General features: G+C 41.6%; 1 protein-coding gene across 1 annotated transcript in view; it reads right to left on the bottom strand.

Annotated features, from left to right (window-relative positions):
- ESR2 (estrogen receptor 2) overlaps positions 1-12942 on the bottom strand; it is a 34370-nt gene extending 21428 nt beyond the window's left edge. Inside the window, exons 1-4 of the mRNA XM_059850506.1 lie at positions 12809-12942; positions 9010-9482; positions 4704-4879; positions 1773-1889 (exon numbers count right to left, since the gene is read on the bottom strand). Coding sequence (XP_059706489.1) covers positions 1773-1889; positions 4704-4879; positions 9010-9482; positions 12809-12811 — 769 coding nt within the window. The 5' untranslated portion in view covers positions 12812-12942. The remainder of the gene's footprint in view (positions 1-1772; positions 1890-4703; positions 4880-9009; positions 9483-12808) is intronic.
- Between the last annotated feature and the right edge of the window lie 1273 nt (positions 12943-14215).

Here is a 14215-nt window from a genome sequence, read left to right as displayed (position 1 = left end):
TGGCACCATTCAGAAAGATTTTGAAAGGAATCTTATTTGCAGGCATAAGACTTTTCTTGCTGGAGGTAACACCAATAAAGTTGAGATGGACCATCACTGAAGGAAAAGACAGGAGCTTCACGTAGAAAGAAGCATCTGACTTGAGCAGAAGAAACTAAATGTACTTGAGGAGTACAAAAATAATACAAGGAACAGTTGAAATTTCAGTTCTGCTCTGGGAGTTGTCAGCTAGAAATGCACGGGTGACTGCAGTCATAACAGATCATGGAGTGATTATGAACTGCCAGCATGATGTTACCTTGAAAAGGGCAAATAGGATCCTGGGCTGTGAGCAGAGGAGAGCTCCTGCAGCAAGTGTCAGTGCTACTGCAGTGAGGAGAGTCCCCAGAATGCTGTCCATGATTCTGGGCATCCAAGTGCCAATTGGGTTAGCTCTGCCTGGAGCAGGTGGAGGGACAATCTGATGATTTCCAGATTCATCAACTTTCCTATTTTGCAAGAGAAGTTTTCTTACTTTGTTTAGCCAACTAAAACAAAGGTTGTGAGGGAATATGATGCAGCCCTTAAACAAATTCAGGCCATTAGCAACAAAGAGAAGAGGAGCCTCTACGCTAAAAGAATGCTGTTGCAAGAAAAAATGGACATTATTTGTTCATCAATAAATGCAGGCTGAAATTCTAAACAATGTTCCTAATGAAAGAAGTCATTTTGCAAACAGTTTTCAGATCAAAGCTGTGGGAGGATGAAAACAGTGTCTGGGTTTGAAACAGAAATAGCCCATGGGCTATGGGTTATTTTCACAGCCCCTGCTTCTATTACATTGGGGAATCTATAAGAAACAGCAAACCTGGACTGTAAACATACATTAGATTGAAATTTTTCTCAAAAAATTTTCTTCTTAAAAAGTAACCTTTAAAACATCCTCTATAAATTATCAACTGCATTGAAGTCACGTTGCCATAAGTACAAGACAGGAATAAAAGAAAAGGCTGGATAGTTCTAGTGGGGCAGTGACAAACACTGGTGGCTCTTTATTTCTTTTGGTGGAAGAGCTGTGGGGCATCATCTGAAGATGGCTTGTTCAAAAAAAGGAGCTGCCCTCCCAATGCCTTCCCCTCACTGTCCCACCAAAGCCCCCCACAAAAGCCTGGCCACCAGAGACCTGGTTCCTCCCAGGATGGGTGGCCAAGCTACTGAGGAATGTTGTAGATGCTAAGCCTTGATAGGATTAAAAAGAGAAAATGGAAAAATCTGTCATTCCATGAATGTCCCCCACCACTATATTTTGGAAGCTGAGAGCTGACAGCAGGAGATCCTCTCAGCTGCTGCTCTCATTCCTACTCTCCTCCTGAGGCACCCACTCTTGCCACCATCACAGGTGGAACGTTGGGTTGATTAACTACTGCTTTGATGTGACACTGCTGCTCCTGCAGTGCATCCAAGCAGCAGAGCACAGCACAGGCTCCTTTACCTCACATGAACAGAGGCTGGCTCTGGAAGGTTCTGGAAGCAGCAGCTCTTGATTTCCCATTCTGCATGGCATGCAAGTAACTTGCCTCCCCAAAGCTCTGCACAGGTTATATGGTTTTCACTCTTAACCTACAGGTCTGAAAATGACAAGTCTTCTTCCACTTCAAGAACCAGTTAATTCCTTCCTATAAAACCTTGCTTTTGTTGTGGTGCCTTCTTAGGATTCCAAGGGGAAAAAAGATACAGAATTGGCTGAAGGGAAGAAAAAGCCAAAACCAGCAAAGCAGCCATGCCAAACTCACCACATTTCATCATCCCCACTTCGTAGCACTTGCGCAGCCGGCACGCCTGGCAGCTCTTGCGCCGGTTTTTGTCGATCGTGCACTGGTTGGTGGCTGGGCAGATGTAATCATTGTGTCCTGCAGAGGGACAAGAAGGGAAAATTTAACATCTCCAACCGTCTTGGTCATTTCCCAAATCAGGAATGTTCTCAACTTTAAACAACTCAGCTTTTTTGTGTGCATGTATCTAAGCTCCATTAATTTAACTGATGCAAAAATGAATATTTGTTTGACATTTTAAATATCAGCCTGTGGCCTCAAAATTAACCAGACAGCATCACTCAGCTTTATAGTGGTGACTGTCAGATAACCAAGCACCTTCTAAAACCAACTAATTTTTTGAAAATGGAACACACACTTTTGTGGAAATTTGTTCCCAATCTCCAACTGTATATTGGGAGTCTATAGCTGGCAGATACCAGATTTTCTTTTTTTTTTTTTTCCCCTCAGCAGAATTGAAAAGAGCAGCTTCAGTCCTGCAAAGATTTAAGTAAACTACAGCTCTGTTTACTGAACTCTGACGTGATGAGTTCCAGGAATTAAGAAGCCTTTGGAGGATTGACCCTGGACCAAAGTTAACCAAAAAAAAAAAAAAAAAAAAAAAAAAAAAAAAAAAAAAAAAAAAAAGCCAAGGTAAAAGCAGACTGGTAGGAAATAATGCATCCTGTAACTACAGAGAAAAGCACAAGGAGAGGGTGTAAATTTTAGATATTCTGGACAAGTGTTTATCTTACTTGCATCAGTTTTTGCTGCAGCCTCTTTGTTCTCTTCTTATTCTTTCCCACATCACCTCGTTCCCACCCAGACCCCTTCAGGTTACCGCAGTTCATTAATCAATAATCTGGTCCAAAGGTTTATTACTGTAAACTGGACTTGGGTACACTCCTGGTGTAAATACAGTTGAATCATCTCCTGCCAAATCATGGAACTGTCTCCTGCAGCAATTACTAAAGGATGCAAAAAATATTCGCTCATTTACTTTTCTTAATATCTTTTCTCTCAGGCTGCTTTTTAAATTGGTTTGGGTTTGGTTTTTTCCCCCAACCAAGAATAAGATCAAACAAAAATACAGCTACTAGAGTGATTTTTTTTTTTTTTTCACTTGGTGAAAATCCAAGAGTTCATGTCCCCAGGAGTAATTATTTAACTGAACCATTGTGACTATTGCCGTGCAAAATTAGAATTATTTTAACCTTGAATTTTTGAATGGACAATTTTAAAAAGAAGAGATCACATTACAGTTTGTCCCATTTCTTGCTGGCAGATACAACTGAAAAACAAATTGCTGTTTATCACTCTTCACACAACATGAAGGGAGAGGAGGAAGAAACTTTCTGTTGCACACAGGACTATAAAGTGTTTTAAAACTCTTGTGGCCTTAGGATAATTTAATTTGCAGGCAGATGTTCAGTGGTGTGGGACAGACTACACTACAAACTCAGACAAGCCAAGGAGACCACACACAGTTGGTCAGTCACACTTCTAATTTTAATTTCATTAATAAGGCCAACATTTCGCTCCATGGCATGCCCAGAAGTCTTTTATTTTAATACACAATATCCTGCATAACAACCATTGCAACTGAGTGCTTGATAAGTGTTTTACGCCAAGAACTGGCTTTATTTTATGTTCCTTTTTTATTCTTCCATTTGAATTACAAACACCATTACCTGTCGGGGTACACTGAGGTGTACAAAAGACCACAGTGGGTAACTGGCTGGTGGCCCAAGTACATGTGAGCAACACAGAGCAGGCAAAGCATTGGCTTGGCAGAAAACACCTCGAGATCAAATTCAGTCTCCATTTGTGACAAACTGGACACAAAGGTCTCTTCAATTATTTTAGAAATCCACAGTACTTGCACCAGCTTGTAGAAATTGCTATTCACCTGTGCAGAATCTGCACAATGAATTGAAAAGGCAAAACAAGTTCTGAATTAAATTTGATTCTCCCAGTGGCACCATCTCTGCCATACTGAGCAAAAAGAAAATACCTGAAGATTCCTAAAGGCTCTGGAGGCAGAAGAGGAAGAGGAACAGAAAAGATCAAACAGCAGCAGGATTTTCTGCATTTGTATCCACATGTAGCAGCCAATGTCAATAGAAATGATTTTCACCAAATGGCCTGAGATGAGGCCAAAGATCAGGATAACAAGGCCAAGGTTAAAGAAACTGAGTGCCCCAAAGCTGCAGTACAGGGCATGAGTGACTTCCACTGGCTGTGGCAGCAAAGGTGGAGCCCCACACTTCATGCACACTGCAGCCATGCAGCAAACTTGAACTAAACACCAAATATTAATGAATTTAAACATGGCAGTGGAAGTCTTAGATAGAGAGGCCTGGCAGGGTAAGAGATGCTGCAGGGCAGGCTCTGAGGGGTGGAGGGCTGAGCATTAATGATAATCAGGTTAGTACCTGATATGTGCTAAAAATAGTTTTCCATCCTCCACAGTGTGTAGTTATTGTACACTGACTCAACAGCTCCAGGCAATAGACCCTTGTCAAGAAGAGCTCCCAGCAAGAAAAGTCTCCAGATAATTACCTACTCTTACTGTGCCTATGACAACTAACTCTCAATTACTGCAACCAAGCTGGGCCACAAACTCCCATCAGATTCCCAGGTCTGCAGTGCCATCCCAGTGCTGCAGGGCCTCACTGTGCTATGCATTCCACCTCTTCTCTAAAGAAATCAATTCCTCACTCTGTAGTATTTACAGATCTTGATAACATCAGAGCCAAGAGATAAAACAGCCAAATCATGTGTTACTCTATTTTCAGCATGGAGCACCAGACAGCAGGATTTCAGAGCAGCTCATTACTAGGTCAACTGCTGCAGCCCCTGGTCACATGAAACTATTTATTTAAGCAAATTATCAAAACCTGTTTGTCCTACCTTGAATGCTTCTTTTAAAAAATGCTTTGCAGCCTTCACAGGACCAGACCCCATAGTGGTATCCTGAAGCATAGTCACTGCAGACTGCACAGAAGTGGGCATCCTTTTTTGAGCCAGGATTATTTGCTATTGGGCTTGTACAGTCATTGCCATTTGTTTTTCTTTTTAATGTTTCTCTGGTAGAAGAGAAAAACATCTGTTATAAAAGAAGAAAAATTTAAACTGCACTGCAAAGAGTTTCATAATTTTCCATTGTCCTCTATTCTCTCTCTATAGAGTCTTTATGTTCCTGAACACAGGTTAGTGTGAAACACTGCTAAGCCTTTTCTGGCAAGATAAAGCATTTAAAGCATGTAGGAGGATTTAGGCATAAAACTGGACTGCTGCTGAACCAATCACATGAACCCTGGGAAAATCATATGGAATGCTGATGGGTCTTGAATTAATGGAAATATGCAAGTCCAGGAATTTGTGAACCAAATTGGATTTTGCCTCTTGGGAGCTTCACGTGGAAAAGGAGAACCCAGACAGCTCAGACTGACATTATAAATGCTACAATGAACTGAGCTGCAGTTGCTTTGTGCTGTTAGTAAGGCAGAATTACAACACACATCCATCCCAAGTGCTTCATCCTTTACATGAGGCTTAACTCATCCAATGACATTCAAATAAGTGAGGTGTGAATCTCAGCCTACAAGATCAGCTCATGATGGCAGGCAAAGTTTTCTGTTCCAGGTGACAGCCCACGTTGATCACCCCAATGCTAAACAAAAAGGAGTCTGAATACAAGAAGAATGATGAAACACAATTAATAAAATACTTCCATATGTTAAAGAAACTGCAGCTTTATATAAATCAGTAAGATATAGACATCCCTGAAGTGTTGCAGATAACTCCAACACACAGGAACTATTCTTCATGAAGAGATTAAAATTAAAACAGGAAAAACCATGAAAAAACAGCCAATTCCTGACACCAAGATCCTGTAAACAAACAAAAGAGGAAAGGAGCTTAGATCATCAGCAACATTTGGTTTAGGTGCAGGAAGTACATCCATTGTATCCTTTTTATCTGGACCTCATTTTCTTGGTGATTTTTGCACATTGTGCTTTCAGGGTCAGTAGAATTTCTAGACAGAGAGAAAAGTGCCATGTGCAAACTCTGAGCAGCTCAGAGTTTGAGAAAAGGAATGGTGTATAATCAACTTTCAAGTATAAACCTAAGCATAGAGGCAGAACTTAGGAACTCCAGAATTTTCCTCATCCAACCTTCCAGAAGGATTAGGGAGGAGAAGAAAAATCAGTTGGGATAAGACAGCAGGTAGCATGGCTTATGACTTCTACAGAACAAGGGCAAGGTAAACAGAATAGTGGCAACATGCTGAAAGTGCTGTCAAAGAGGCTTTAACTAATATATTAAAAGTAGATTTTGTGCTGGTTTCATGACAGGAGGTAAGGACAAACACACCCACATGCCAACTGAAAAGCATGAAGTTCATAAGTTTTTGAGGAGAACGTGCTCTAATTTCCTGGTAAAAAATTTGGAAAGGAGGAAAAGGTGCTTCTCAGAACAAATTTCAAATATTGTTTGAAATTAAGATATTTGTTGTACAATTAAGTTACTGAGAGATTTTTTTAAAATGGTAATTCATTCAGATAGAGCAGAGCAGAGGAGTGTTTAAGTATTTAACAAGCTGGGTCTTTGATTACACACACACACCTCATTAATGGGCTGGTGAATCACTGAATTATTTCCCTCTCTGCCACGCTGGGAACATCAGTGAGGGGGAACTCTCCCCAAGAGTAAAGGGGCTGTATCACACATGCCTAAATTGCTGCTAATGAAAGGAGGGAAGAACATTCCTATTCCTTCCTATTCCCCTGTATTTGGAAGCAAAAGTGATTTGGTGTTTGACATTAATAAAAGAGGTATATTTTTAAGCTTTACTTGGGAAATGTTACCCAATTGTGAGGGTCAAAAGAGGCTCAAAATCAGCTGGAGAGCCTCTCTGTGACTGACTGATATGCTGTGGAGATCAATGTTTATTGCCCTTGATAAAACACCGAGGTGATGGATGAAAATAAAGAAAAAACACACACCACAACACCTGGGTGAGGATTGTTGGTTTTTACCTCCCAGTCATGACAAATGTATTTTAAAAGCACTTTTTCTTTCCTTGCTTAAAAGTTTAACAACAGCCACCCCACACACAAGCAAGCTGCAATGCTTCCTCAGACTCCTGGCAAACAGTAGAACCATCTGGAACAAATTCCTGCTGCAGGCCAAGCAGCACCAGGGCCACTCATCTGTCAGAGCTGCAGCCTCACACCAGGAGGCTCAAACCCCATCAGTTTGTCAGGCTGTCTGGGAGGGCTTCAGAGCCTGCAGACAGTCAGGGCTTCCAGGTAACCATCCCATACCTGAGGCTCTGCTGCCCCAGCAGCATTTCCACACTCAGGACAAGCCAGAGAGGGGCAGAGCCCACGTGCCAGCTGCTGTGGGACTGGGCAGCCCAGGATGCTCAGCAGAGGAATGAGCTGCCAGGTCCTGCAGGAGGATGGATGCCCACCATGCTCCTGCACCAAAGGATGCAGGAAAACAGGGGATGTACCCTGGTGGCCACAGAGGAACCACATGGTGAAAGATTTATTGCTTCACACCTCCTAGTACTCCTCTCTATTTTATGATGGTGGGTTCTATATAGAAATACTACCTTTCTAAAATGAATTAAGACTTCACTTAAGTAATAAATCACTGATTTTCTCCTGGTCATCCTTGTGCTCTCAGCAACCTGGTCTAGAGGAAGAAGGTGTCCCTGTCCATGGCAGAGGGGTTGGAATCAGATGGTCTTCAAGACACCTTTCAGTTCAAACCATGCTGTGAAGAAGAGGTTATACTCCAGAATTTCTTGATTCTCTTTAACTTAGGTCATCATCAGCTGCATGAGCAATCGTCCTTATATAGCTATACAAATAGCTGATGACTTATTTATTTAAATAAGTCATTAAATATTTAAATATTAAATAATTAATAACCTGTCCAATGGGACAGGTTCAGCTTCCCTTCTGTCTGTTGTAGAGAGGGCTCTGCAGAGCATCAGGGTGCTCTTGCTCCTGGGTTATTCCAGCTGCTGTCCCAACATCTGGACAGCTTCAAGCCTTACCCTTCCCCTGTCAAAGTTTTGGAACCTTAACCAAAGTGGGAGGAGTTTGGATGTGCCCCCTGTTCCCATCAAAGCTGCTTGGGGAATTCTTCTGTATGCAAGTGCTACCCAGAGTCTTTCCCAATCCACACACCTACACTGAGAGCAAAATTGCACTCCATAGAGCCCACCCATTGCAGAAGGAGTGTGGGTAGTCTCAAAAATAGCACAAATCCTTTATCAACCATTGACTAAAACTGTTACCAGGACACACAATTTTTCATACTCCAAATGACTGCTGCAGTTAAATAAGGAGGCCTGTGAATAAACACACAGCTGCTGAAGCAGGAACAGCACCTGCAGACCCTGAGCTTTTATCCACCCCACAAGTGTGTGCCCAAGAATGGAGCAATTCCATCAGCTGATGATCCAGACCCTGGTTAGGGTTTGCAATATGAGTAAATGTGCAGAACAAGAACCTGGTTTTGCAAACAGAGTTTCTTGTCAGCTGAAAATTTAGCCTGTGACTCTGGTCATCACAACAACTTTACAAAGTCAGTTGGGAACAGCAGCAAGAAACAAAATCAGGCTTTTCCAGCAGCAGCCCCCTTTTAACGCCATGCATGCTGCTGTGTGACTGCTTACACTAAAGCCCAAAAGCAAAGAAAAACATTTCCCTTGAATTTCAAGTTAACAAAAAGCCTTCACATCTATTAGAAGCAGTAAAAAAAATAATCTGGGTAAAAATGAATTAAAACAATATTGTATGAAAAAGCAAAAGGAATGAACATTACCTCTTTGATCATTCAGAGGACTTAATCTGCCAGAGCAAAATTAATTTGTTACACACAATTGTACCTAGCAGTCTTGAACTTTTGTTTATGCAATGTAAACTGCTCCCACACTGAGGTATTTGTAATGCTCTGTGTTGGTGTATAGTACTCTAAGGAGGTACTGAAAAAACCCCTAATTTCAGAAGTTACATTAAAAACAAACAAACACCACACACACATACCCTGGCTGATTCAGTGTCTAGTTGAGGTTTTTTTGCATCATTTTTTTGGAGGGACCAACACTTAAATTCAAAAGTAAAAAGCAAAGGGGTGAGCTAAGGAAGCTGTAGATAACATTCAGCCAAGTTTTGAAGCAGCAAGCAGCACTGACCTGCTCCCGGGCAGCACGGGCTCCATCGGGCGCGCCTCGCACCACAGGCTCTTGGGCTGCTCTGCATACAGCAGGGAGGACTGGCAGTGCAGAGCCAGAGGGGACAGATGGCCAGGAGCAGACCACAGCCCGCTGGGGCTCGAGGTTTGCCTGGCAGTCACGCCCTCTGGGTCCCCAAAATTGCTGGCAATGTTGTAATTGACCATAGCAGGGCTGCAGAATGCCATTGTGGAATATTCGTGTCTGTTTTCCATGAAAGATGAGGGAATGTAGACTGGACTGTGCTCTGCTGCCAGCGTGGACTGATTGCAGCTGTAAGGAACTGGAGAGATGACACCAGCAGGTGAATTTTTAATTTCTGTTTTATTGCATCCAATATCCTGAAGTGGCAGCAACTGAGAGAAGTCCTTGTGAGAAGATGTGCACAGGGACATTTTGAAGCAAGATTGAAGAGGGCTGTTTAAATATTCATCCTAAGACAATAAAGAATTAAAAAAAGAAGAATTAAAAAATAAAAGAGCTCTGCATTAAGTCTTTTCTGTCAAAGAAAAAAGGAACCAGTAAACCAGAAAAACGTCTCGTTAAAGCAGATTCATACCAAATCAGAAAACATAAAAAGTCTCCTTAAAACAGATTGCATACCAAATGCACTTAAATAGTCAGAGTACAAATTTACTACCTTTAAGTTAAAGAAAGCTTTCTAGAATATCCTTAAAAATAAAGGCTAAAACAAACATTGAGTTTGGACTCCCTCAAAAAATAAAAATAAGAACAAAACTATTTGAGGCCTGCCTGAAACAAAGATAAAGGTGACAACTTACCAGGAGTTACAACCAGGGTAAATCTGCACTCTATCAGAGATAAAATTACCCCAAGGTTCACAGCTATGGAGGAGAAATCAATTCTCTTCCTAACAACTCACCATCTCCTGCTGTTAACTGCACCACAGCCTTCAGCCTTGTGCTCCAGGGTGCTTCCCTTTTCCATCACAAACATGTAACAGCAGGCAATTTGAAAGCAGACAAACACACACACATGCCTATCCCCTGCACCCTCCAAATCCACACCTCCCCTGCACATCCCTCTGCACAGAGGAGGAACACAGGTAGTGGATGGCAGCAAGGTGCAACTTCATCACTGAGAGGTCCCTGGGCACAGCAGCTCTGCACAGAGCCATTAGAAAAGCAGAAATCATAAAATGCAGGTATTTCCAAAGCTGACAATAAAACTCAAGTGATTTCATAGGGTCCAGAAGTTCTGTAATTCCCTGCAACTCTCCATCCCCATCCCAACTACCCCCTGTCCTTTCTCCCATCTCACTCAGCTATCAAAACAAGACCTTAAATTCCCCACAGTAAATACTCTTTACTAGATTTAGGCATATACAAAATATTTAAGAGAGAAAAGAATTTCAAAAAGAAAAAAAGTGCACCAAAATTATCCTCCTGATACAGACCCCTGTCTTAGAAGCATTATTTTACTGTAGCATTAAAAGCATTTTTTTTCCTTATTCTTCACTGAGAGTTTCATCTGCAATTCATTCCAGCTCTGGAAACAGACCTAGTTTGCAATTCAAAACATTTCTGTATCCAAAAGAGCAAGTTTCAGCCCCAGCACTGATATTGCAGTGTACTCTTACATATGGCAATAAGATCCTAACATGAGGAACCACAGGATAGCTAAGCATTCACCCACAGCTTTGCTGTTCCACAAGTGGCCAAGGTATAGATGCTAAATGTTCTTACCTTTTTTTTGCCTCACATAAAGCAAGATGAGGAAGATTCAAGCATGGGTTTGTTCAAGTACCAGCATCCTCCCTGTCCCCAGAGCTCTCAGGCCAATGGCAATTCTAGTGTGCCACCTTGGGGCACTGACACATTTTTCTCCTCTAGGGTGAGGATTGAGAGTAGAAACATTAAGAGAAAATGTAAGAAATAGTATTTTTGACTAAAATGGATAACTGGGAGTCTTTCCTTCCTCCTCGCTCTGCGCTCTGGCGATGGAACCGAAGATATGTGTAGAAATAACCAGAAACTCATTTAAATCAGCTCAGGCACTTTAGACCCAGCTGCTGTTTTTTCCTTTGTGGGAAACAGGAAAATGAGATCTCTCAGCAGCTGTTTGTGTCCAGCAGTTCTTGGACTGGCCCTCCAGAGCAGTCAAAGCAGGGGATTCTGACCTCGCCCCTCACACAACACACACACTTCATCTGCCCCCACCAGATGCTTCACAGCCTCCCCCAAGAAAAACCAGGCATTGTGCAAACTTCACTGCAAAAAAACCACTGATAAAACCAAAGGTGCTTTCACTCCCAGGTTCTGGGGTGGGTAATTTTTTAGAAGGAAATGATGGAACAAAAAAAATTAGGAGTATTTTCAGGGGTTACTAGGAGTGAGCCCAATGAACACACTGGATTCAAGACACATTTAAAGACTCAGTATAAGCCAAGCTGTATTCCCCCTGCACTCTCAGAGGCTGCAGGTATTCAGGATGAGTGTGGGCACTCTGCCAGAGGATCTGGCATGTCCAACAAAAGCTGTCTGTGCTTACTTTGTCCCTCTGCCTCCTTTGGAAGGACACACAGCACAGGGGAACCCCAAACCCTTTGGAGGGAAGGACCTGAGCAGCATCACAGCCACATCTCTGTTCCAATCAGCTGGAGACATTCTGCTGTGCCAGCTTTTGCAGCAGGCAAACTGGCTGTGTAGTTTCCCTCAGCATTTAGCAAATAAATGCCTGCACACTGTGGAAGCAGAGAGAGCACAGAGCTGCTACTACGGAATTTCATGAACAGAAACCAGCTGAGATTTGAGTCATGTTTTTCTGCAGAGGAAATCCACTAATGAGTGTGTGCTTAGCAGGAGGAGATATTGTCTCCAAAGGGCAACACACAGCATTTAGAAACACACTCAGAAGTTACCAGAAGCAAGAGTGAAGCTTGTTTTAGGGGAAGAGTTCACACAAGCATGAGAAGTCAGCACAGCCTTCCTGAAAAACGCACTGCTCATAACTTATTTACAAGAGAAGGAGACTCTGGGGTCCAGCAGGTTAAAGAAAACTGTACTCATGGTCTTCAGCAGGCTGTAATGTAGTGAAAAAATAACAGTATTGACCTGAGATTGTTAACTTGGGTAGCAGAAATAGTCTAGCCACAGTAAACTATGGATCTGCATGAGATCATGTTGATCACATTTCTTTACACCCAGAGAATTTAAAATGCAAGTCCCAGAGCCTCACAGATAAAGGGAAACTGCTGAAATTACGCATTATTGCTCAGAAGGTCCAAAAGATTGGCTGCTGAACTGTGAAGTTGTGTGTCTTAAAGAAGAACTGAAGACTGAGGGAAACAGATCTCAAGATCTGAGACTCAAGAAAAACTCCACAAACACCTCAGAAGGAAGCACAACCACATTTAATACAAGGATTACAATAAGCAGTGCAATAGGCTAATAAATTTGTTCAATACTGGTCTCATGTCCTTATATCTTAAACAGAAATGAACTATTTCCTAAAGTGAACTCCTGTCCCAACATGCCCTCTTCCTCTGAAAAAAGATTTTAAAAGCAAGATTCAATGATAAACGACATTATTTAGATGCAGTCTGTCAGCTCTGCACTAGATCTGTACCAGACACAGAAACAAAGCAGGTGTCTATTATCTTTATATTCCAGTCTCCTGGGAGCCTGCAAATGCTTCAATCCACTGAAGTCAGTTTAGCTTAGTGAGATATTCAACAACTGCAATGCCATTTATGAAGTAAATAACAGCCATGCTGGCCAGTTCCTTGAGTAACACTTACCATTCACAAATCTAAGACACTACAGGCAGGATTCACTTCTGACATAAAGCAGCTTCATTAGCTCCAGTACCCTGAGGATGACACCATTATCCATGAGGATGTAGGAAAAAAAAAATGAATGTTATTAATGTTCTCCACCAAAAAAAAAAAAAAAAAAAAAAAAAAAAAAAATTGGTTTCTTCTCTTTGAATAACTCTACAACAACTGAATGTATCTTGAGTCACCATGCAAGACATGCCAGATGAGGCACAAGGACTGGTTTGGATGTCATAGTCAAACAGACACAAGGGTAAATAATTAAACCATCTGACGTATTTCAACAAACTTGAAAGCCTCTTACTGCACATTACCTATACCAAGAACCTCTTTAAAAGCCTCGAGGGAAAAAAACTAATTAATTTTTTCCAGTTTTATGTTTGTTTTGGTTTTTTTTAGTTTTGGAAAGGGGAAAAATGGGTAGAGAGGGCAGGGTGCCTGCTTGGGAACATAGTACAATAGCTCTTCCTAGAAAAGTGAAACACTTCACAAAGCAAGGGAGTGATGGATGTTCTCAGGCACCCTTCCATCAACACACACTACAACTGCTTAGCATTTTATGTATATTTTGAGTAAAGATTTTTTGCAATAGAGAATCAAGATGACCTTTTTCTCTCTGCTAGGTTTAGACTAAAGTACAATCATTGTGCCTTTGGGTTTAATAGAGGTGATTCAGCAAGCGTGCATCCCACCACCCCACAGCCAAAGATCCTCAGTCATCTCACAGAACATTCTATTAATATTCTCTTCAGTTACATTTTACACAACTCCCTGCAACAATAAACTGAATCATCTTCTGGAAAAGTGATTACTAAAGGAAAGTCATTCCTGAGGCGTATGATACTTGTGCTTCAGGTTTTGTGACAAACTTATTACTCATTAAACACAGCAGTGCCAGATATTGCCAACAGAAGGCAGGCAAGTAAACAAGTTTATTATTACCTGAGAAGGACTGGATGCAACAAGTAGGGGAGAGATAGCTTGCATTTTGCTTCACTATGTGTCCGAACTTCAGATATTGTACTCATTCCTCCAAAATTAATAACCTGTCCTCAATGGCATCAAGACCTACTCTAAATAAAATAGTGCAGCTCAAAATCACACAGGAAAAAATACTTTGAAACAAGCAAAATGAGCACTCTTTAGCCTACATTAGCCTTCAATTACTCAGAACACTGACAACTCCTAGATTATTCTAAACATTCATAAATACATTTCAGAGTTCAATGGATATGACATGGGGGCACCAAAGGAACTGGAATTGTTTCACAACTTCAGTCTTCTTCCCCCTGAAGTGGAGTTACAAAGACAAGGACTCCAGACTCCTTTTACAGAAAGTGCACAAGTCTGGAGATCACAGTCACATGCCAG

The sequence above is a fragment of the Haemorhous mexicanus genome, chromosome 6 (genome assembly GCF_027477595.1).
Source record: "Haemorhous mexicanus isolate bHaeMex1 chromosome 6, bHaeMex1.pri, whole genome shotgun sequence".
Lineage (NCBI taxonomy): Eukaryota > Metazoa > Chordata > Aves > Passeriformes > Fringillidae > Haemorhous > Haemorhous mexicanus.
The sequence above is the reverse complement of the archived record's forward strand: the minus strand, read 5'-3'. Positions and strand labels throughout refer to the sequence as shown.